This window comes from Oncorhynchus nerka, linkage group LG1 (assembly GCF_034236695.1).
Source record: "Oncorhynchus nerka isolate Pitt River linkage group LG1, Oner_Uvic_2.0, whole genome shotgun sequence".
Taxonomy (NCBI): domain Eukaryota; kingdom Metazoa; phylum Chordata; class Actinopteri; order Salmoniformes; family Salmonidae; genus Oncorhynchus; species Oncorhynchus nerka.
This window is the reverse complement of record NC_088396.1, coordinates 31,919,543-31,943,291: the sequence shown is the minus strand read 5'-3', so window position 1 is coordinate 31,943,291 and position 23,749 is coordinate 31,919,543. Positions and strand designations below refer to the sequence as shown.

The window sequence follows — 23,749 nt, the reverse complement described above, 5'->3', positions numbered from 1 at the left end:
CAGTGTGACTGTGCGGAGAGAACTGGGAGGTGAGTGGCTGACCCAGGGAGGAGAAAGACATATTCTGAAACCATCGCTGTTTGAGTGTGTGCTAGACTCACAGTCGGAGTCCTGATCTAAACCAAACACCAACGCTCCCACCGTCCCTCCCACATGTCTCCCCCGACTCCCCCCATCCCTCTCCTCTTTCTCCCCTCCTCTCTACTGTGTGTCCTCTCCATGCTCCTGTCCCTGTCCAAACTGAGGGGCATCCTCCCCCCTCTCCTCTCCCTTATCCTGTCCCTCCCCCCTGCTGCTAGCCAGTCAGTCATCACCACGTCCCAGGGCAGACTGAGGGGTCAGTTGACCCCCATGCCCTCTGACCTGCTGGGCCCTGTGGTCCAGTACTTGGGGGTCCCCTACGCCCGCCCCCCCACCGGGGAGCGACGCTTCCAGCCCCCTGAGCCCCCCCTGTCCTGGCCGGGGGTGAGAAACGCCACCCAGTTCTCCCCCGTCTGCCCCCAGCCTGTAGAGGAACACAGCCTGTTGACAGAGATGTTACCTCTCTGGTACTCTGCCAATCTGGACATAGCCAGCGCATACCTGGCACAGCAGAGTGAAGACTGCCTCTACCTCAATATATACGTCCCTACTGAGGAAGGTATGTAGTATGTACAAACACACACACACCAATGCACTACATCTACCTCAACTTATATTATGCATGCACCCACATGTTTCTTTGCTATCTGCAAGAGCTGTTTAGCGCTCTGAAAATATGGCTTGTGTGTGTGTTTCCAGACATCCATGATGAGGGCGGTCTGCGGCCGGTGATGGTGTATGTCCACGGAGGTTCCTACTCAGAGGGGAGCGGCAGCATGATGGACGGCAGTGTCCTGGCTAGCTATGGAAATGTCATCGTCATCACAATCAACTACAGACTGGGAGTACTGGGTTAGTCACTTTCATCATCATCATTGTCGTCATCATCACCATCATCACATCGTTGTCATCATCATCATCATCATCACCGTTAAATTCTGCCTAATCACCTTTCTGTTACTCTCTCACTGGTTGAAATGTCACATTTCTGTGTTAACACTGGAAATCTAGCAGCCTGTACACAGCCAGATTCATCTCTTGTGTGTGTGTGTGTATGCCTGGTTAGAGGGGAGCCATCAGCTCTGTGTTTATGGCTCACAGTAGGTGGAGTTCAATTAAACTTATGAGAGAAGGATGAGAGAGGAGAAGTAGGGGTGAGAGAGTAGAGGAGAGAGAGAAGAGAGGCAGGGTGAGAGGCAAGAAGGTGAAGGGAATGGGAGAGAGGGTGAGGGAAGGGGGAGAGAGGAGTGGAGAGGAAAGTATAAACTGAAAGAGGTAGTGAGGGAGGGGAGGAGGAAAAGAGGGGCGGAGGAAAAGAGAGGAGGGGTGGGGTGGGGAAGAGGGGGAGGAGGAGGAAAAGAGGGGCGGAGGAGGAAAAGAGGGGAGGAGGAAAAGAGGGGAGGGGAGGAGGAGGAAAAGAGGGGCGGAGGAAAAGAGAGGAGGGGTGGGGTGGGGAAGAGGGGGAGGAGGAGGAAAAGAGGGGGGCGGAGGAGGAAAGAGGGGCGGAGGAAAAGAGGGGGAGGGGAGGAGGAGGAAAAGAGGGGCGGAGGAAAAGAGAGGAGGGGTGGGGTGGGGAAGAGGGGAGGAGGAGGAAAAGAGGGGCGGAGGAGGAAAAGAGGGGCGGAGGAAAAGAGGGGGAGGGGAGGAGAAGGAAAGAGGGGCGGAGGAAAAGAGGGGAGAGGGGGAGGAGGAGGAAAATAGGGGCGGAGGAGGAAAAGAGGGGCGGAGGAGGAAAAGAGGGGCGGAGGAGGAAAAGAGGGGAGGGGAGGAGGAGGAAAAGAGGGGCGGAGGAAAAGAGGGGGAGGAGGAGGAAAATAGGGGCGGAGGAGGAAAAGAGGGGCGGAGGAGGAAAAGAGGGGAGGGGAGGAGGAGGAAAAGAGGGGTGGAGGAAAAGAGGGGGAGAAGAGGAGGAGGAAAAGAGGGGTGGAGGAAAAGAGGGGGAGGGGAAGATGAGCAAAAGAGGGGAGGGGAGGAGGAGGAAAAGAGGGGGGAGGAGGAGGAGGAAAAGAGGGGAGGGGAGGAGGAGGAAAAGAGGGGCGGAGGAGGAAAAGAGGGGAGGGGAGGAGGAGGAAAAGAGGGTAGTGGAGGAGGAGGAAAAGAGGGGGAGGAGGAGGAGGAAAAGAGGGGAGTGGAGGAGGAGGAAAAGAGGGGAGGGGAGGGGAGGAGGAAAAGAGGGGCGGAGGAGGAAAAGAGGGGAGGGGAGGAGGAGGAAAAGAGGGGAGGGGAGGAGGAGGAAAAGAGGGGAGGGGAGGAGGAGGAAAAGAGGGGCGGAGGAGGAAAAGAGGGGAGTGGAGGATGAGGAAAAGAGGGGAGGGGAGGAGGAAAAGGGGATGAGAGGAGGAGGAAAAGAGGGCAGTGGAGGAGAACGAAAGAGGGGGAGGGGAGGAGGAGGAAAAGATGGGAGTGGAGGATGAGGAAAAGGGGAAAAGGAAGGTGGGGAGAGGAGGGTTGAAGTGATCTGACATGATCATTTAAGGTCACATGTATCTTGTGGCACAGCCCTCAGTGACACCCACACGCTCCAGCTCATCATGTATATGTCTGTTAGTGACACACTCATGTCCCTAGTGTGGTGTGTGAATTAGTGACACACTCATTTTGCGTCTGTGCATGTCTTCAGTGACACGCAGATGTTCTGGTGTCCCAGGTCTACCCCAGGTCTGACTGAGGGTGGTGAGCCACGGTCACATGACATCATTAGTCACTGAGTCCTCAGGGTTTGGCTACACTGCAAAACATGTCTGTCAATCTCACCAAGTTTTTTCTTGTGTTAAGACAATGAATATTGTCTACAGTAAGGCTTCACAACTGCAGCCACATACTGGGTTAGCGTTAGGCTTAGGTTGTAACAACATACTGTAATACTTGTTATTATTGATTTATTAAAATCATTAATGAGAGATTTACAAGTATCTGCCGGAGTAGCCAATCCCTAGTGAGCCGACTACATGTAGTCCCCGTAAGGAATAAAAACCTAGTGTTTCCCTTTAGTTCCTAGCCCATATTTACATCCTGCTGTTCATATCATTGATGAAAAGTATTTTTAAACATGATATTCCTGTTTGATGTGTTATTTTTAAATATAATTTTACTTTTGATATTTACTAGACTTTCCTTTTATATTTTTGTGTATTTTTACGTGTTATTTCTTCAGGTTTCCTCAGTACGGGTGACCAGGCAGCTAAAGGCAACTATGGTCTGTTGGACCAGATCCAGGCTCTGCGCTGGGTGAAGGAGAACATTGCTGCATTCAGCGGAGACCCAGACAGAGTCACTGTGTTTGGCTCTGGGGCTGGAGCCTCCTGTGTCAGCCTGCTAACTCTGTCCCACTACTCTGAGGGTAAGTAACCTCTTACCCCTGAACCCAACCTCTGAACCCTTACCCATGACCTCTTAACTTCTGTCAGCCTGGTCACACTTCTCAAAGAGTCACCTCCAATTCCTGACCTAAAACCTCTGAACTCTAACCTCTGTCAGCATGCTGTGTATCAGATCTGTTCCAGAAGGCGATCATCCAGAGTGGGACAGCCCTGTCCAGCTGGGCGGTCAACTACCAGCCAGGGAAGTATGCAAAGCTGCTGGGGGACAAGGTGGGCTGCAGCCTGGAGGACTCATCAGAGCTGATCGTCTGTCTGCAGGGGAAGACCTACCAGGAGCTGCTGGAACAGAACATCACCCCAGCTAAATACCACACCGCCTTCGGACCTGTCATCGACGGTGATGTCATCCCTGATGACCCCCAGATACTCATGGAGCAGGTGAGAAAACACTCTATGGTTTATATACACTGTGTATACCAAACATTAAGAACACCTTCCTAATACTGAGTTGCATCTTGATACACACAGGAAACCGTTGAGCAGTTGCAGTTCTTGACACAAACCGGTCAAACCGCCTGGCACCTACTACCATACCCTGTTCAAAGGCATCTTTTGTCTTGCCCATTTCCCCTTTGAATGGCACTCATACACATCTACACTGATTGAAGTGGATTTAAGTGATATCAATAAGGGATCATAGCTGTCACCTGGATTCACCTGGTCAGTCTATGTCTTGTAAAGAGAAGTTGTTTTTAATGTTTTGTATATTACTCAGTGTAGATTATACATGTATTACAAGTTATATGGTTTATTCGTTTTGGCAAGATTTCATTTTGGGTTCTGAGATGAGGGTTAAGGATGCATTATATATATATACAGTGGGGAGAACAAGTATTTGATACACTGCCGATTTTGCAGGTTTTCCTACTTACAAAGCATGTAGAGGTCTGTCATTTTGATCATAGGTACACTTCAACTGTGAGAGACGGAATCTAAAACAAAAATCCAGAAAATCACATTGTATGATTTTTAAGTAATTAATATGCATTTTGATTTAAGGACATAACTCTACCAATCCAATTTACAATATCATTTAAGAACAAAATACCCTTTTCAAATAACTTTCCCATAAATACAGGTATTTTATCAACCAGCACATTTGAGTTCAGCCATAATATTTGATCTATCTTTTCAGGGGGATGAAATTGAAATTGTAGCCAGCTCTGCAATGATTGTTTGAAAAAGACAGATACTTTGAAAAAAGTATTATTTTCAATTAATCGAAAATGAGACATGGCAATCTGCACAAAGGCAAAATGGATGAGCTTTTCTTAGTAATCTACTTGAGAACCATTTAGGGTTCAAATAAAACTTTTGAATTAATAAACTTTTGAGTGAAGCTTTTAGAGAGAGGTTTAGTGCTTTTGTCACGATTGTTGTTGTATGAATCGGACCAAAATGCAGCGTGGTATGGTTCCATCATCTTTTATTAGAAGTGAAACACACAGAAAACAGTAAAGCACAAAAACGAAACATGAAGCTAATGTAGTGCTCACAGGCAACTATACAAAGACCATATCCCACAATGCACAATGGGGAAATGGCTGCCTAAATATGATCCCCAATCAGAGACAAAGCTAAACAGCTGCCTCTGATTGGGAACCATACCATGCCAACATAGATATATAATAACCTAGATAACCCACCGTAGTCACACCCTGACCTAACCAACTTAGAGAATAAAAAGCTCTCTATGGTCAGGGCGTGACAGGTTTTATATTTTATCATCTCAACCCACCCAATTCATATTCATTATATAGATAGGCACGTTATATTTATCTGGTTTAGCATCCCAGATAAAGCAAAATAGTTTTCGCTCATATGATTTGAAAAACGAATCCTCGGGAGTAAGTGAGTAAACTGAGATATGACTATGGAGTTAATCAGGGCAATTTTTCCATAAATAGACAGGTATATATACCTCTCCATGGTTGCAGGAGCTTGTCTATATTTTTTACAAGTTTTCTATTGAAATTCATTGCGGAGAGCTTATTTATATATTTTGTGATATGAATACCGAGTATGTCTACTTCACCATCAGGCCATTTTATAGGTAAACTGCAGGGTAATGTAAAAGTTATATTTTTTAAGGATCCAATACGTAATATTGCACACTTATCATAATTAGGTTTTAGTCCAGAGAGTACAGAAAAGTTATCTTCAATGAGACATTGCAGGGATCTAGCTTGCGGACTTAATATAAAACTTGAGTCATCAGCATACATGAACACCTTTGTTTTCAAGCCTTGGATTTCGAATCCTCTAATGTTGTTATTGGATCTGCTTTTAATAGCTAGCATTTCGATGGCCACAACGAATAGATATGGTGACAGCGGACACCCTTGTTTAACTCCTCTTGGCAATTCAAAACTCTCTGAGAAGTAGCCGTTATAAATAAAATCCAGTCCTACTTTATCAAATGCCTTTTCAAAATCCGCTATAAATACCATTCCAGGATAGTTATATGTTTCATGATGTTCTATTATTTCTAGTAGTTGTTGTATATTATCGTAAATGTATCGTCCATGTAAAAAACCTGTCTGATCAGGATGAACAATACCTGTTAAAACTGTTTTTAATTCTGAGTGCTATGCATTTTGCTAGTATTTTTGCATTACAACATTGAAGTGTTAGGGGCCTCCAGTTTTTTAGATAGACTGGAAAAGACCCATATCTGCCATCTGGGTCTTGTTTTAATAATAGAGAAATCAGACCTTCCTGCTGAGTACCTGACAGACTACCGTTTCTATGGGAGTAGTTAAAACAATCTAACAATGGAGCTTTTAGTATATCAAAAAATACTTGATATACCTCTACCGGTATGCCATCAAGCCCTGAGGTTTTTCCAGACTGAAAGGATTTAATAGCCTCAAAAAGTTATTTCTCTGTCATTTGGTCTTCTCACTGATCTTTCTGTACATTTGTTAATTTTCCATTTTTTATGTTATTTGGGAAGAATTCCTTACCATAATTTTCATTCAGTGGGAGAGGATGAGACGGAAAAGAGAACATCTGCCTAAAATAATTATCTTCCTCTTTTAAAATATCATTCGGAGAATCATAGATGACTCTGTCTTCAGTAACGAGTTTGTGCAAATTATTTTTTGTTAGCGTCCCTGTATTGGAGATTCAGGAAGAATTTTGTCCATATTCCATCCAGTTTGCTTTATTTTTGTAATAGATTACATTAGATCGTTCTTGAATAAGTTCCTCGAGTTCTTTTTGTTTTTCCTCTACCTTATTTTGTATCTCTGTAGTATTGTTTTTATTGCTATCTACCTGTACTATGAGTTCATGGACTTCCCTTGTTAGTCTTGTCTCTTTAGCCAGAAACTTTTTTATTATTGATGAATATTGAATTGAATGACCCCTGAAGGTACATTTAAAGGTATCCCAAACAATAAGGGGATTTATATTATTATACCTATATTATAGGTTCAGTTATAAATTATTTTGTCTTAGTTAAAAATAAGTTGTTCTCCAGTAAACTTTGATTAAATTTCCAATATCCCCGTCCACGTTGAAAATCTATAAGAGTTATGTGAAGGCCAATTAGATGATGATCCGATTGCATTCTGTCTCCTATTAAAACTATTTTAACCTTTGATGCAAGAGAGAAAGAGACAAGAAAGTAGTCCAGACGACTAAGCTTGATTAAGTCTCCTCCATGTATATCTCACTAGGTCTGGGTTTTTTAGTCTCCAAATATCCACTATTTCTAATGTGTCCATAATATTTGTGATTTCCTTAAGGGCCCTGTGATGATAGTTTGTAGAGTGATTACCTTTACGGTCCATTGAGGTACTTAACACTGTGTTATAGTCTCCTACCATAATGATTAGATCATTTGTTGCCTGTAAGTTCAATAAATTGGTATAAATGTTTTCGAAGAAGTGTGGATCATCCTGGTTTGGATTATATAGATTAATGAGCCAAATCTCTTTTTCATCCACTTGCGAATCATTCCTGACTATTTGCACATTCAGATGGAAATTTGTGTTAATTAATATCATCACACCTTTTGAGTTCCTTTGTCCATGACAGAAAATTATTTCACCACCCCATTCCTTTTTCCATGCAACTTCATCTCAGGATGTAGAGTGAGTTTCCTGTAAACAGTATATGTTATATTCCTTTTGTTTTAGCCATGTAAAGACTGATCTTCTTTTATAATCTGCTAAACCGTTACAATTATAACTGGCTATACTTATTTCACCCTGTATCATAACTAGATACTATTCTCAGGCTAAATTGACCATAATTAGTGCTTGTAAAGTTACTGCCATCAGAGGTATTATGAAGGTCAAAACTAGAGCTTTCAAATGTCTGATATTTAGAATTCAAGAAATAGGTTCTAGCAATATTTGTTTTATTCCCTTGCCTGTGAGCCAATGCCACAGATGTTAGAACATTGTGACAAGATATTATGTGTGTAGCAAATCTGAATCTGATGTGTATGATATTGGATGTGATATAGGGAGAGTGTGTACGATGTCTGTAAAGTGTAAGGCTATAATGTGTGATGTCCAAATAAATAATAACTCTGTCCATTTGCATGGTTGAGTGTCTATGTGTGTAACATGTAGTGCGTAGAGCCTTAATATTCATGATGATAATTGTAATCCATATCGTATCACCATCATAGTTGCATCATAATTATCTTTAACATAATTGAAAAACACATCCTAGCATTTCCATAGCAATTGACGTTTCACATGATCATGAAAAAGACCTTGCATTACTCTAGAGACGGCTTCACTACAGTACAAATGTGTTCCGTACAATATATTATTATTCCCCAATGCCCCTATTCTGATATCTTCCCCTTGCTTGTTGTAAACAAATAAACTTGTAGACAAATACATAAAAAGATAGACAAACAATAAACATATTAATGGGGCGGCAGGGTAGCCTAGTGCTTAGAGCGTTGGACTAGTAACCGAAAGATTGCAAGTTCAAATCCCCGAGCTGACAAGGTTCAAATCCCCGAGCTGACAAGGTACAAATCTGTCATTCTGAACAGGCAGTTAACCCACTGTTCCTAGGCTGTCATTGAAAATAAGAATTTGTTCTTAACTGACTTGCCTAGTTAAAAAAAAATAGAGGAGAGAAAGGGAGAGCGAGATCAGGTGTGTGTGTGTATGTATAAGTCCCTATGTGTAAGCAATCATGTAATTGAGTATGTGTGTGTTCATATCCACTTCATAATGTTCTGGTATTTTTACAGTTTCCATTCCTTCTTTTTTTCGCAACCTGAAGTCCCTGTAGAATTTAGTACAGCCACGGTGTTATGGAGCTGTCTGGGAATAGCTGTACATCTATAAAGAGTTTGTTCACAATGATAAAGGCACGCCTACCATCCTCCCTTTGTTGTCTTTGTACCGGATACAGTCTCTTACGACGTTTGTTTATCTCCCTTGGAAATTGGTAATTGAGACCGAATTTGGTCCCTTTAAGCTCCCTTCCCCTGCTTTTGAGCATCTCCTTTTGTAGGTAGTGTTCAAATGATCGGTTGGGGACCCCTGGTCTTGTCGCTCTGAGCTCCAAGTCTGTGTACTCGGTGGAAAGCCACCTTGTTTACAGTCTCTGTAGGAAGTTTCAAGTCGGATTGCATGAATGTTCTGATCGCGCCTGGATTATTGGATGCGTCCTCAGGAATCCCAGAAAAAAAACGATTTTCATGCATGCCACGACTTTGTATGTCTACTAGTGACTCCTTCATCACCCTGTTTTTCCTGAGTAGACAATCCATGTTGGAATCGTGTATTTTTACCTTGGCTATGAGTGTCTTGTTTTCTCTTTGGAGCGTGAGAATGTCACTCTGGCTGAACTCCAAACTCCCCCTCAGCCCTGCTACCTCCTCACACAACCTTTTACAGTGTTGCATGGAGTCCAGCCCTGCTACCTCCTCACACAACCTTTTACAGTGTTGCATGGAGTCCAGCCCTGCTACCTCCTCACACAACCTTTTACAGTGTTGCATGGAGTCCAGCCCTGCTACCTCCTCACACAACCTTTTACAGTGTTGCATGGAGTCCAGCCCTGCTACCTCCTCACACAACTTGTCCAGTGTTGCATAGATTCCAGCCAGAGCACTAGCCTCTACCTCAATGGTAAATCGTCCGTGTCTGTAGATTAGTTTTTCTTTTTTTTGTCTGGTTAAAGTTATTTTGTGAGGTGGTCGGGTCTTTCCATGATGGAGTATGTTGTTCCTCCATAGCGTAAAGCTGTTGGTACCTGTCGATTTCCCTCAGGATGAGTCTTTCCCACGACAACGACAGGTGTCTGTAGTACAGCCATCTAGCACTCGCGGAATCCACGCAAAAAAATGAACACAAACTTGCAGTCCCAGCCGTAAAGGCTAACCGTGTCGTGGAATCCTTAGCAACAAAACTTTAGTTCGGATTAAAATCGATTTAATGAAAATGTTTTAATATAAACAACAAACCAAGTGTAGACAGTACAATGTTCTGTTGCGCATAATATTGCATAATATTGTTATTGACAACCCTGTTCTTCACACACAGGGGGAGTTCCTCAACTATGACATCATGCTGGGTGTGAACCAGGGGGAGGGGCTTAAGTTTGTTGACGGGATGGTCAATGGGGAGGATGGCGTCTCCGGCGACGATTTTGACTTTGCAGTGTCAGACTTCGTGGACAGTCTCTACGGCTACCCGGAGGGGAAGGTAGGCTGCAGGAAAATGTCTATCCACATCCAGTGCTTCTATGCAGTTGCTGGAGGGCAAAGAATATGTTCAGCAAAAAGTAAAAATAGACTCTGCCTACTGCAATCCATCTATGCTCCCATGTGCTTTATTGACAAGGTATTTTTTATCCTTGCGGTAGGACACGTTGAGAGAGAGCATCAAGTTCATGTACACAGACTGGGCCGACCGGGAGAACCCTGAAACCCGGCGGAAGACGCTAGTCGCTCTGTTCACTGATCACCAGTGGGTGGCGCCGGCGGTGGCCACAGCAGACCTCCACGCCCAGTATGGATCGCCAACATACTTCTACTCCTTCTACCACCACTGTCAGAGTGACGTGTCGCCCGCCTGGGCTGACTCCGCCCATGGAGATGAGGTGCCGTATGTGTTCGGTCTGCCGCTGATCGGACCCACGGACCTCTTCAACTGTAACTTCTCTAAAAACGACGTGATGCTCAGCGCCGTGGTCATGACATACTGGACCAACTTCGCCAAGACAGGGTGAGATAAATGTCTTGTATAACTCTTTCTCTAAGAAACATCTCTTACTTTCCTCTAATGAATGGTAAAGTAACTATGATTAACCTTTAAGCTAACTTTTCCTGACTGTGTTTTTCTTCTCTGTCTCAGAGATCCTAACCAGCCAGTGCCCCAGGACACCAAGTTCATCCACACCAAACCCAACCGCTTTGAGGAGGTGGCCTGGGCCAAGTATACCCCCAAGGAACAGCTTTACCTGCACATCGGCCTGAAGCCACGCGTCAGAGACCACTACAGGTAGATACGATAATCACAGACCATTACAGACCACTACAGGTAGATACAATAATCACAGACCACTACAGGTAGATCAAATTATCATAGACCACTACAGCTAGATCAGATCACCACAGACCATTACAGACCACTACAGGTAGATCAGATCATCACAGACCATTACAGACCACTACATGTAGATCAGATCATCACAGACCATTACAGACAACTGCATGTAGATCAGATCATCACAGACCACTACAGGTATATCAGATCATCACAGACCATTACAGACCACTACAGATAGATCAGATAATCACAAACCACTACAGGTAGATCAGATCATCACAGACCACTACAGGTAGATCAGATCATCACAGACCACTACAGGTATATCAGATCATCACAGACCATTACAGACCACTACAGATAGATCAGATAATCACAAACCACTACAGGTAGATCAGATCATCACAAACCACTACAGGTAGATCAGATCATCACAGACCACTACAGGTAGATCAGATCATTACAGACCACTACAGGTAGATCAGATAATCACAAACCACTACAGGTAGATCAGATCATCACAAACCACTACAGGTAGATCAGATCATCACAGACCACTACAGGTAGATCAGATCATCACAGACCACTACAGGTAGATCAGATCATCACAGACCACTACAGGTAGATCAGATCATCACAAACCACTACAGGTAGATCAGATCATCACAGACCACTACAGGTAGATCAGATCATCACAGACCACTACAGGTAGATCAGATCATCACAGACCACTACAGGTAGATCAGATCATCACAGACCACTACCGGTAGATCAGATCATCACAGACCACTACAGGTAGATCAGATCATCACAAACCACTACAGGTAGATCAGATCATCACAAACCACTACAGATAGATCAGATAATCACAAACCACTACAGGTAGATCAGATCATCACAGACCACTACAGGTAGATCAGATCATCACAGACCACTACAGGTAGATCAGATCATCACAGACCACTACAGGTAGATCAGATCATCACAGACCACTACAGGTAGATCAGATCATCACAGACCACTACAGGTAGATCAGATCATTACAGACCACTACAGGTAGATCAGATAATCACAAACCACTACAGGTAGATCAGATCATCACAAACCACTACAGGTAGATCAGATCATCACAGACCACTACAGGTAGATGAGATCATCACAGACCACTACAGGTAGATCAGATCATCACAGACCACTACAGGTAGATCAGATCATCACAGACGACTACAGGTAGATCAGATCATCACAGACCACTACAGGTAGATCAGATCATCACAGACCACTACAGGTAGATCAGATCATCACAGACCACTACAGACCACTACAGTTAGATCAGATCATCACAGACCACTACAGGTAGATCAGATCATCACAGACCACTACAGATAGATCAGATAATCACAAACCACTACAGGTAGATCAGATCATCACAGACCACTACAGGTAGATCAGATCATCACAGACCACTACAGGTAGATCAGATCATCACAGACCACTACAGGTAGATCAGATCATCACAGACCACTACAGGTAGATCAGATCATCACAGACCACTACAGGTAGATCAGATCATCACAGACCACTACAGGTAGATCAGATCATCACAGACCACTACAGGTAGATCAGATCATCACATACCACTACAGGTAGATCAGATCATTACAGACCACTACAGATAGATCAGATCATCACAGACCACTACAGGTAGATCAGATCATCACAAACCACTACAGGTAGATCAGATCATCACAAACCACTACAGATAGATCAGATAATCACAAACCACTACAGGTAGATCAGATCATCACAGACCACTACAGGTAGATCAGATCATCACAGACCACTACAGGTAGATCAGATCATCACAGACCACTACAGGTAGATCAGATCATCACAGACCACTACAGGTAGATCAGATCATCACAGACCACTACAGGTAGATCAGATCATCACAGACCACTACAGGTAGATCAGATCATCACAGACCACTACAGGTAGATCAGATCATCACAGACCACTACAGGTAGATCAGATCATCACAGACCACTACAGGTAGATCAGATCATCACAGACCATTACAGACCACTACAGATAGATCAGATAATCACAAACCACTACAGGTAGATCAGATCATCACAGACCACTACAGGTAGATCAGATCATCACAGACCACTACAGGTAGATCAGATCATCACAGACCACTACAGGTAGATCAGATCATCACAGACCACTACAGGTAGATCAGATCATCACAGACCACTACAGGTAGATCAGATCATCACAGACCACTACAGGTAGATCAGATCATTACAGACCACTACAGATAGATCAGATAATCACAAACCACTACAGGTAGATCAGATCATCACAGACCACTACAGGTAGATCAGATCATCACAGACCACTACAGACCACTACAGTTAGATCAGATCATCACAGACCACTACAGGTAGATCAGATCATCACAGACCACTACAGATAGATCAGATAATCACAAACCACTACAGGTAGATCAGATCATCACAGACCACTACAGGTAGATCAGATCATCATAGACCACTACAGGTAGATCAGATCATCACAGACCACTACAGGTAGATCAGATCATCACAGACCACTACAGGTAGATCAGATCATCACAGACCACTACAGGTAGATCAGATCATCACAAACCACTACAGGTAGATCAGATCATCACAGACCACTACAGGTAGATCAGATCATCACAGACCACTACAGGTAGATCAGATCATCACAGACCACTACAGGTAGATCAGATCATCACAGACCACTACAGGTAGATCAGATCATCACAGACCACTACAGGTAGATCAGATCATCACAGACCACTACAGGTAGATCAGATCATCACAGACCACTACAGGTAGATCAGATCATCACAGACCACTACAGGTAGATCAGATCATCACAGACCACTACAGGTAGATCAGATCATCACAGACCACTATAGGTAGATCAGATCATCACAGACCACTACAGGTAGATCAGATCATCACAGACCACTACAGATAGATCAGATCATCACATACCACTACAGACCACTACAGGTAGATCAGATCATCACAGACCACTACAGGTAGATCAGATCATCACAGACCACTACAGATAGATCAGATAATCACAAACCACTACAGGTAGATCAGATCATCACAGACCACTACAGGTAGATCAGATCATCACAGACCACTACAGGTAGATCATATCATCACAGACCACTACAGGTAGATCAGATCATCACAGACCACTACAGGTAGATCAGATCATCACAGACCACTACAGGTAGATCAGATCATCACAGACCACTACAGGTAGATCAGATCATCACAGACCACTACAGGTAGATCAGATCATCACAGACCACTACAGGTAGATCAGATCATCACAGACCACTACAGGTAGATCAGATCATCATAGACCACTACAGGTAGATCAGATCATCACAGACCACTACAGGTAGATCAGATCATCACAGACCACTACAGGTAGATCAGATCATCAGATCATCACAGACCACTACAGGTAGATCAGATCATCACAGACCACTACAGGTAGATCAGATCATCACAGACCACTACAGGTAGATCAGATCATCACAGACCACTACAGGTAGATCAGATCATCACAGACCACTACAGGTAGATCAGATCATTACAGACCACTACAGGTAGATCAGATCATCACAGACCACTACAGGTAGATCAGATCATCACAAACCACTACAGGTAGATCAGATCATCACAAACCACTACAGATAGATCAGATAATCACAAACCACTACAGGTAGATCAGATCATCACAGACCACTACAGGTAGATCAGATCATCACAGACCACTACAGGTAGATCAGATCATCACAGACCACTACAGGTAGATCAGATCATCACAGACCACTACAGGTAGATCAGATCATCACAGACCACTACAGGTAGATCAGATCATTACAGACCACTACAGGTAGATCAGATAATCACAAACCACTACAGGTAGATCAGATCATCACAAACCACTACAGGTAGATCAGATCATCACAGACCACTACAGGTAGATCAGATCATCACAGACCACTACAGGTAGATCAGATCATCACAGACCACTACAGGTAGATCAGATCATCACAGACCACTACAGGTAGATCAGATCATCACAGACCACTACAGGTATATCAGATCATCACAGACCACTACAGGTAGATCAGATCATCACATACCACTACAGACCACTACAGGTAGATCAGATCATCACAGACCACTACAGGTAGATCAGATCATCACAGACCACTACAGATAGATCAGATAATCACAGACCACTACAGGTAGATCAGATCATCACAGACCACTACAGGTAGATCAGATCATCACAGACCACTACAGGTAGATCAGATCATCACAGACCACTACAGGTAGATCAGATCATCACAGACCACTACAGGTAGATCAGATCATTACAGACCACTACAGATAGATCAGATCATCACAGACCATTACAGACCACTACAGGTAGATCAGATCATCACAGACCACTACAGGTAGATCAGATCATCACAGACCACTACAGGTAGATCAGATCATCACAGACCACTACAGGTAGATCAGATCATCACAGACCACTACAGGTAGATCAGATCATCACAGACCATTACAGACCACTACAGATAGATCAGATAATCACAAACCACTACAGGTAGATCAGATCATCACAGACCACTACAGGTAGATCAGATCATCACAGACCACTACAGGTAGATCAGATCATCACAGACCACTACAGGTAGATCAGATCATCACAGACCACTACAGGTAGATCAGATCATCACAGACCACTACAGGTAGATCAGATCATCACAGACCATTACAGACCACTACAGATAGATCAGATAATCACAAACCACTACAGGTAGATCAGATCATCACAGACCACTACAGGTAGATCAGATCATCACAGACCACTACATGTAGATGTTTCCCTGCCTGCTTTTCTTGCTGCTGCCATATCTTGTTGAATAATGTATAATGAACCACTTTGCACTATTAGCACTTCATGCTAGCAGCACTTGCCACTTTCCCCTTCTATCTGTTTAATGTATAATAACTATAATTTATAATGTATGATGTTATCTTATGTTATTGGGTATATTTTGTCAGATTCCTTGTGAAATGTAGTTTTTCTTGTTATGGATGATGATTCTGCTGCAAAACAAAAAACTTTTCTCTACCTCCAGAGCCACCAAGACAGCGTTCTGGCTGCAGCTGGTTCCCCACCTCCACAACATCAACGAGTTGCTGCAGTACGTGTCCTCTGCAACCCACAGTCCTCCCCAGGACACAACTCCTCACTCCTACACCAAGCGGCTGTCTAAAGGCCTGGGCTTGGGAAGCACGCGCCACCCCAACCCCCCGTCCACACCCCAGGCTCCGGCACTGCAGGGGGAGGAGCTGCAGGTCCCCCACCCCGTCATGGAGGACTACTCCACTGAGCTGAGCGTTACCATCGCAGTGGGAGCCTCACTCCTCTTCCTCAACATCCTGGCCTTCGCTGCTCTGCTCTACAAGAAAGACAAGCGCAAGATGGAACATCGCAGGCCGCCACGCCCACCTCCACGCCATGATATCATCAATGCTGACATCACACACCAGCTGCAGGGGGAGGGGCTTCTGAAGCAGCTGGAGGCTGAGGCCCTGCATCAACACAACACCCTGGAGATACACGACACACACAACATACACCACACGCTGGAGGCTCTTGACACGCTGGACACACAGGACATCTACAACACTCTGGACACCCTGCGACTGACCTGTCCACCAGACTACACCCTGACCCTGAGACGCTCCCCTGACGATGTGCCCCTGATGACTCCCAGGTCTCTGCCCATGACCCCTGGCTCTCACCCCGCCACCCCCATGACCCCCATGACACCTGGATCTGTTGTGGGGATGCAGCCCATGCAGGGCTTTAGTCCTTACAGTAACACACACTTGCCCCATACGCACACGCACACACACCCCAACACACACACACACTCCACCACACGCGTATAACCACAGACAGAGATGGAGCAGGACAGTTTCTCCAGTCCAACTAAGACGACGATCCAGTCTGCCGTGTTGCATGTGTAGAACACTGAGGGAGTGGAAGTGATGAACTCTGAGAGAGGGAGTAATGTGCATCAGTAAATGGAACATTATAAATGGGAACATCCAGAATGGCTGCCAATATGGTCCATACATCATGGAAACATTGCTTGTCTATAAGCTGCATCAAAAATGGTCTGGGTTGCCGTGTGACTTGCTCTGGAGTGGTGCTTCTGGGTTGTGCAGCTCAGATCAGACTACTGACTGAACCACTCTGGGAAAAACTTGAAGAACCAGTGAAATTTGAATGTAGAATTTTTCAATTGCAATGAAATCCTTCAGAGGCTCAACGTTCCCTGCAGCTCTGTGCTCAGCCTGGCCATAGATGTGGTCTGAAGGATAGGAAAAGACAGACAGTGTGAACAACAGACAGACGGGGAAAGATTCAGACTCTATTCCTGGCCTTTAGGTCAAAGGCCTCTGAAGGGTTCAACAATAACAACTTCAACAGACCAAAGGTCACATCTACCAACCAGCAGTCTGTTCAAATATGTAAATAACTTGTAAACATGATGGAGAAAAGATTGTAAGATTTAAAGGTTTTACTGTTTTATCGCATCAAAATATGTTATTTAAGGCTTTAATTTGAGTTGATTATAAATGTATAGGTCCTCAGAACAAGATGTCATTTTATGCTTACTTCTGACATCTTAACCCTGACCCTAATCCTAACCCTGATTATATCTATGCCCATCCTCTTCTCTGATCCAAGACTTGTACTTGGACATGGAACTGGGTCTGTCCTTGGCCCTCTCTCTGTCATGGTCCCTTACCTTTGTCCTTAGGCTAAAGGCGTCAGCATGCTTTAGTTCGAATGAGGGTGCTCGCATAATCCCTTAAAATACCTTTGTTTGAAAAATTAAAAATAAGCGTCAATAGTACTGTTTGTCCATTTTGAGATGCCGTAGCCACTTCCCCAAAATAGTCAAGAAATCTTTCATTAATTTTGACGTTTTTTGTCAAGGAGATCTAATTCACGCAATTTGACATCTAACTAAAATGTATGGTGCAGTATTTCTCAAGTGAAAAAATCTGCATCAGAACGAGTCGTTTCGAGTTGAATGACAACAGACACTTCATTGAACAATTCCGACGAGGGGGCGTAGACTTCGGCTTGCCTCGCGAAAAACATTTAGTGTGCCTGAACAGTTGAAAAAACCCTTGCCAAAGTCCAAAACAAACAAAAACATTGCAAAGTGTTGTTATAATATATGTACAAACTGTTCTGAACTGTTCTGGAAGCATGCGGACGCCTTAACCCCTGACCTGTAACCACGGACCCTGACTTCTAACCCTGATCCACATCCTAACCTCGACCCTCATCCTAACCTCAACCTGTCTATGAACCCTTATTTCAGTCCCATACCCTAGACCCTTTACCCGAAACGCTGACTTCTAACCCAGAAACTTAACTGATCAGTTGACCTGAAACCGGAATTCAATCATGCTGAAGTCTAAAACGTTACGATTGAATTCCGTCCCGACACATATTCTGCATTTGTGAGCTTTTTGAACCACAAACGTAACCTAAGTAATATCATATACTGTATTGTATTTAAAGAAAGCTGAAACAGTGGATCTGAAACGAGGAATCTTATTTGAAATGCTACCATAGGCTAGATTAGAAGATGTCTTTTTATAGAATTATTTTCAGTTTCTGCGTAAACGGATGGAAGGAGTCTTTGCTGTATGAGAACTTTCTGCTGCATTTTGTTAAATAAAATATATCTGTATCTGACCATTTATATGCTTCTCATATACAGTGCCTTCAGAAAGAATTCACACCCCTTGACTGTTTCCATTTTTTGGTGTTACAGCCTGAATTTAAAATAGATTAAATTGAGATGTTGTGTCACTGGCCTACACATAATACCCCATAATGTCAAAGTGGAATTATGTTTTTAGAAATGTTTACAAAATAATTAAAAATTAAAAGCTGAAATGTCTTGAGTCAATAACTATTCAACCTCTTTGTTATGGCAAGCCTAAATAAGTTCAAGATTGAAAATGTGCTTAACAAGTCACATAATAAGTTGCATGGACTCACTCTGTGTGCAATAATAGTGCTTAACATGATTTTTGAATGACTACCTCATCTCTGTACCCCACACATACAGGGGCTTCTGAAGCAGCTGGAGGCTGAGGCCCTGCATCAACACAACACCCTGGAGATACACGACACACACAACATACACCACACGCTGGAGGCTCTTGACACGCTGGACACACAGGACATCTACAACACTCTGGACACCCTGCGACTGACCTGTCCACCAGACTACACCCTGACCCTGAGACGCTCCCCTGATGATGTGCCCCTGATGACTCCCAGGTCTCTGCCCATGACCCCTGGCGCTCACCCCACCACCCCCATGAACCCATGACACCTGGATCTGTTGTGGGCGTGCATCCCAACTAAGACGACGATCCAGTCTGCCGTGTAGAACACTGAGGGAGTGGAAGTGATGAACTCTGAGAGAGGGAGTAATGTGCATCAGTAAATGGAACATTATAAATGGGAACATCCAGAATGGCTGCCAATATGGTCCACACATCATGGAAACATTGCTTGTCTATAAGCTGCATCAAAAATGGTCTGGGTTGCCGTGTGACTTGCTCTGGAGTGGTGCTTCTGGGTTGTGCAGCTCAGATCAGACTACTGACTGAACCACTCTGGGAAAAACTTGAAGAACCAGTGAAGTTTGAATGTAGACATTTTCAATTGCAATGAAATCCTTCAGAGAATCAATGTTCCCTGCAGCTCTGTGCTCAGCCTGGCCATAGATGTGGTCTGAAGGATAGGAAAAGACAGACAGTGTGAACAACAGACAGACGGGGAAAGATTCAGACTCTATTCCTGGCCTTTAGGTCAAAGGCCTCTGAAGGGTTCAACAATAACAACTTCAACAGACCAAAGGTCACATCTACCAACCAGCAGTCTGTTCAAATATGTAAATAACTTGTAAACATGATGGAGAAAAGATTGTAAGATTTAAAGGTTTTACTGTTTTATCGCATCAAAATATGTTATTTAAGGCTTTAATTGGAGTTGACTATAAATGTATAGGTCCTCAGAACAAGATGTCATTTTACACTTACTTCTGACATCTTAACCCTGATCCTAATCCTAACCCTGATTATATCTATGCCCATCCTCTTCTCTGATCCGAGACTTGTACTTGGACATGGAACTGGGTCTGTCCTTGGCCCTCTCTCTGTCATGGTCCCTTACCTTTGTCCTTAGGCTAAAGGCGTCAGCATGCTTTAGTTCGAATGAGGGTGCTCGCATAATCCCTTAAAATACCTTTGTTTGAAAAATAAAAAATAAGCGGCAATAGTACGGTTTGTCCATTTTGAGATGCCGTAGCCACTTCCCCAAAATAGTCCATTTTGAATGACTACCTCATCTCTGTACCCCACACATACAATTATCTGTAAGATCCCTCAGTCGAGCAGTGAATTTCAAACACAGATTCAACCACAAAGACCAGGGAGGTTTTCCAATGCCTCGCAAAGAAGGGCACCTATTGGTAAATGTGTAAAAATGTCAAAAGCAGACGTATATCCCTTTGAGCATGGTGAAGTTATTCATTACACTTTGGATGGTGAATCAATACACCCAGTCACTACAAAGATGCAGGCGCCCTTCTTAACTCAGTTGCCGGAGAGGAAGGAAACTGCTCAGGGATTTCACCACGAGGCCAATGGTGACTTTAGAACAGTTACAGAGTTTAATGGCTGTGATGGGAGAAAACTGATGATGGATCAACAACATTGTAGTTACTCCACAATACTAACATAAATGACAGAGTGAAAAGAAGGAAGCCTGTACATCATACAAATATTCCAAAACATGCATATTGTTTCCAAAAAGGCACTAAAGTAAAATGTAACTTTATGTCCTGAATACAAGGCATTATGTTTGTGGCAAATCCAACACATCACTGAGTACCACTCTTCATATTTTCAAGCATGGTGGTGACGGCATAATATTGTGTGCTTATATTCGGGAAGGACGAGGGAGTTTTTTGGATTAAACAAATCAGAATAGAATTAAGCACAGGAAAATCTGTTGCTCAAGGTGATTCTAACATGTATTGACTCAGGGGTGTGAATACTTATGCAAATTGGATATTTCTGAATTTAATATTCAATAAATTTGCAAACATTTCAAAAAAACATGTTTTCACTTTGTCATTATTGTGTGTAGGTGAGACTTTTTTTTTTAAATCAATTTTGAATTCCGTCTGTAAAACAACAAAATGTGGAATAAGTCAAGGGTTCTGAATAGTTTCTGAAGGCACTGCATCTACTGTACTCTCATAGGTTTACTGTCTTCTGGGATAAAAAAATCCTGATGTTCCTAAACAAAACCACTGTTTCTATCCCCAGGACGGACACGCACACATGTTTTGCTCTTGTCACGCCCTGATCTGTTTCACCTGTCCTTGTGCTTGTCTCCATCCCCTCCTCCCCTCCCATCTTCCCCACTTATCCAATGGGTATTTATACCTGTGTTTACTGTCTGTCTGGGCCAGTTTGTCTTGTTTGTTCAAGTCAACCAGCGTTTTGTGTTTCTCAGCTCAGCCCTTGCCTGTCTTGACCCTGTACCCAGCCGCCTGACCACTCTGCCTGTCCCTGACCCTGCCTGCCTGCAGTCCTGTGCCTTTGCTCCACCTCTGGATTACCGACCTCTGCCAGACCTGACTCTGAGCTTGCCTGTCGTCCTGTACCTTGGCCTCTACTCTGGATTATCGACCCCTTCCTGCCTTGACCTGTTGTTTGCCTGTCCCTGTTGTTACAATAAACATTTTTACCTCACACAGTCTGCACTTGGGTCTTACCTTGATTCCTGATAGTACGAACTGGCCATGACTGACCCAGCAGACTTGGACCAGCTCCGCAACATCATCTCCTCCCAAGGAGCCACCATTGGTAGGCACGAGGAGTTGCTTTGCGATCTGATGGAAGGGTTCCAGGACATGGCCGAACGTCACGACGTAGCCTTGGACACATTGTGGGAACAATTCCGTGGGTTGCTTAAGACGCAGCCTACCACGATGGTAACCTCCCAACCCCTCAGTAACCCAGCTGGTAGCGGCGCCGTCACCCCGGTTTACCGGGAACCCCGCTTACCTCCCCCGGAGCGCTACGACGGAGATTCCAGAACCTGACAGGCCTTTCTCTCCCAGTGCTAACTCGTTTTTGAGCTGGAGCCTTTTTCGTTCCCCTCGGACTGCTTGAAGATAGTGTACATTTTTATGCTGATGTCCGGGAGGGCACTCGCCTGAGCCACGGTGGTGTGGGAGCAACAGTCTGCCTCAGTCTGGAGGTATTCGTGGCGGAGATGAGAAGTTTTCGAGGCTCCGGTGTCCGGGAGAGAGGCTGCCTGGAAGTTACTCCAGCTTCGGCAGGACGCCCTCAGTGCGGCAGACTATGTGGTGGAGTTCCGCACGCTAGCAGCAGAGGGTACCTGGAACCCGGAAACGCTGTTCAACATGTTCCTGCACAGATTATCGGAGGAGGTAAAGGATGAGCTGGCAGCCCGAGAACTACCGACGGATCTCGACTCACTCATCGCTCTAACCATCCGGATCGATGGTCGGCTATGGGAACATAGGAGGGAGAAGAGGACCGATTGCGGTCCCAATCGCTCACTCAGGGATCCCACCTTGCATCTGATGAACCCGGGCGTCTATGTCCCCGAGAGAATCCAAGCTTACCCGAGTCCCTCCAAGAGCCTCCGGAGACTGCCGATTCACCTCTTCCCGAGCCGATGCAGCTAGGCTGTCTCCATTCAACCGTGTACGCAGACATGAGACCCAGAGTTGTCTGTATTGCTGTACTGCCAGTCATTTTGTATCTACCTGTCCCTTCAAGAGACCTAGCTCATTCGTTGGAGTGAGTACACTGGTGGGTCTTAAAGATAATTGTTATTCTCCCCTTACTCGCCCCTCTCTCCATGCCACCTTGCTGTGGGGCGACCAGTCCGAGTCTCTCCAGGTACTGATTGACTCGTGGGCCGATGTGAGTCTCATGGATGTTACCCTTGCGTCCGACCTGGGCATTCCTACTCAACCCCTCTCCATTCCCATTGGTGTTAGAGCGCTGGACGGGCGCTCTATAGGTCAGGTCACCCACCAGACCACCCCCGTCGACCTACGAGTGTCGGAGAACCACAGCAAGACAATCCAATTCCTGCTGGTTGAGTCTCTGCAGGTTCCTGTGGTATTGAGATTCTCTTGGCTCCAGCGATACAATCCCTCCATTGACTGGGCTACTTGTGCCATCGTGGGCTGGAACCCATCCTGCCACACTCACTGCCTGAAGTCAGCTCTGCCTGCCCAGGGACGTCTTCCTGGGGGCTTGGAAATTGTCCCGGACCTGTCCGCCAGCTCCGCAGAGTACCATGCCCACCGGGAGTAGTTCAGTAAGGCCCTGGCCACTTCGCTTCAACAGCACCGACCGGTATTCAAGAAGGTCAAGCCTGAGGTGCTGGCACGCCGCTATAGTGCTGAGCTAAACGACTACCGCCCCGTAGCACTCACTTCCGTCATCATGAAGTGCTTTGAGAGACTAGTCAAGGACCATATCACCTCCA

The 23,749-nt window shown here is 44.7% G+C and overlaps 1 protein-coding gene across 1 annotated transcript; it reads left to right on the top strand.

The window, feature by feature from the left end:
- Nucleotides 1–19,060, top strand: LOC115129205 (neuroligin-4, X-linked-like). The gene is made up of 8 exons (XM_065018106.1): nucleotides 1–640; nucleotides 781–933; nucleotides 3,236–3,421; nucleotides 3,559–3,839; nucleotides 9,989–10,150; nucleotides 10,311–10,672; nucleotides 10,802–10,948; nucleotides 16,236–19,060. The coding sequence occupies exons 1-8, from the start codon at nucleotides 154–156 to the stop codon at nucleotides 17,053–17,055; spliced, it is 2,598 nt and encodes an 865-aa protein (XP_064874178.1). The 5' UTR covers nucleotides 1–153; the 3' UTR covers nucleotides 17,056–19,060.
- Nucleotides 19,061–23,749: the final 4,689 nt, after the last annotated feature.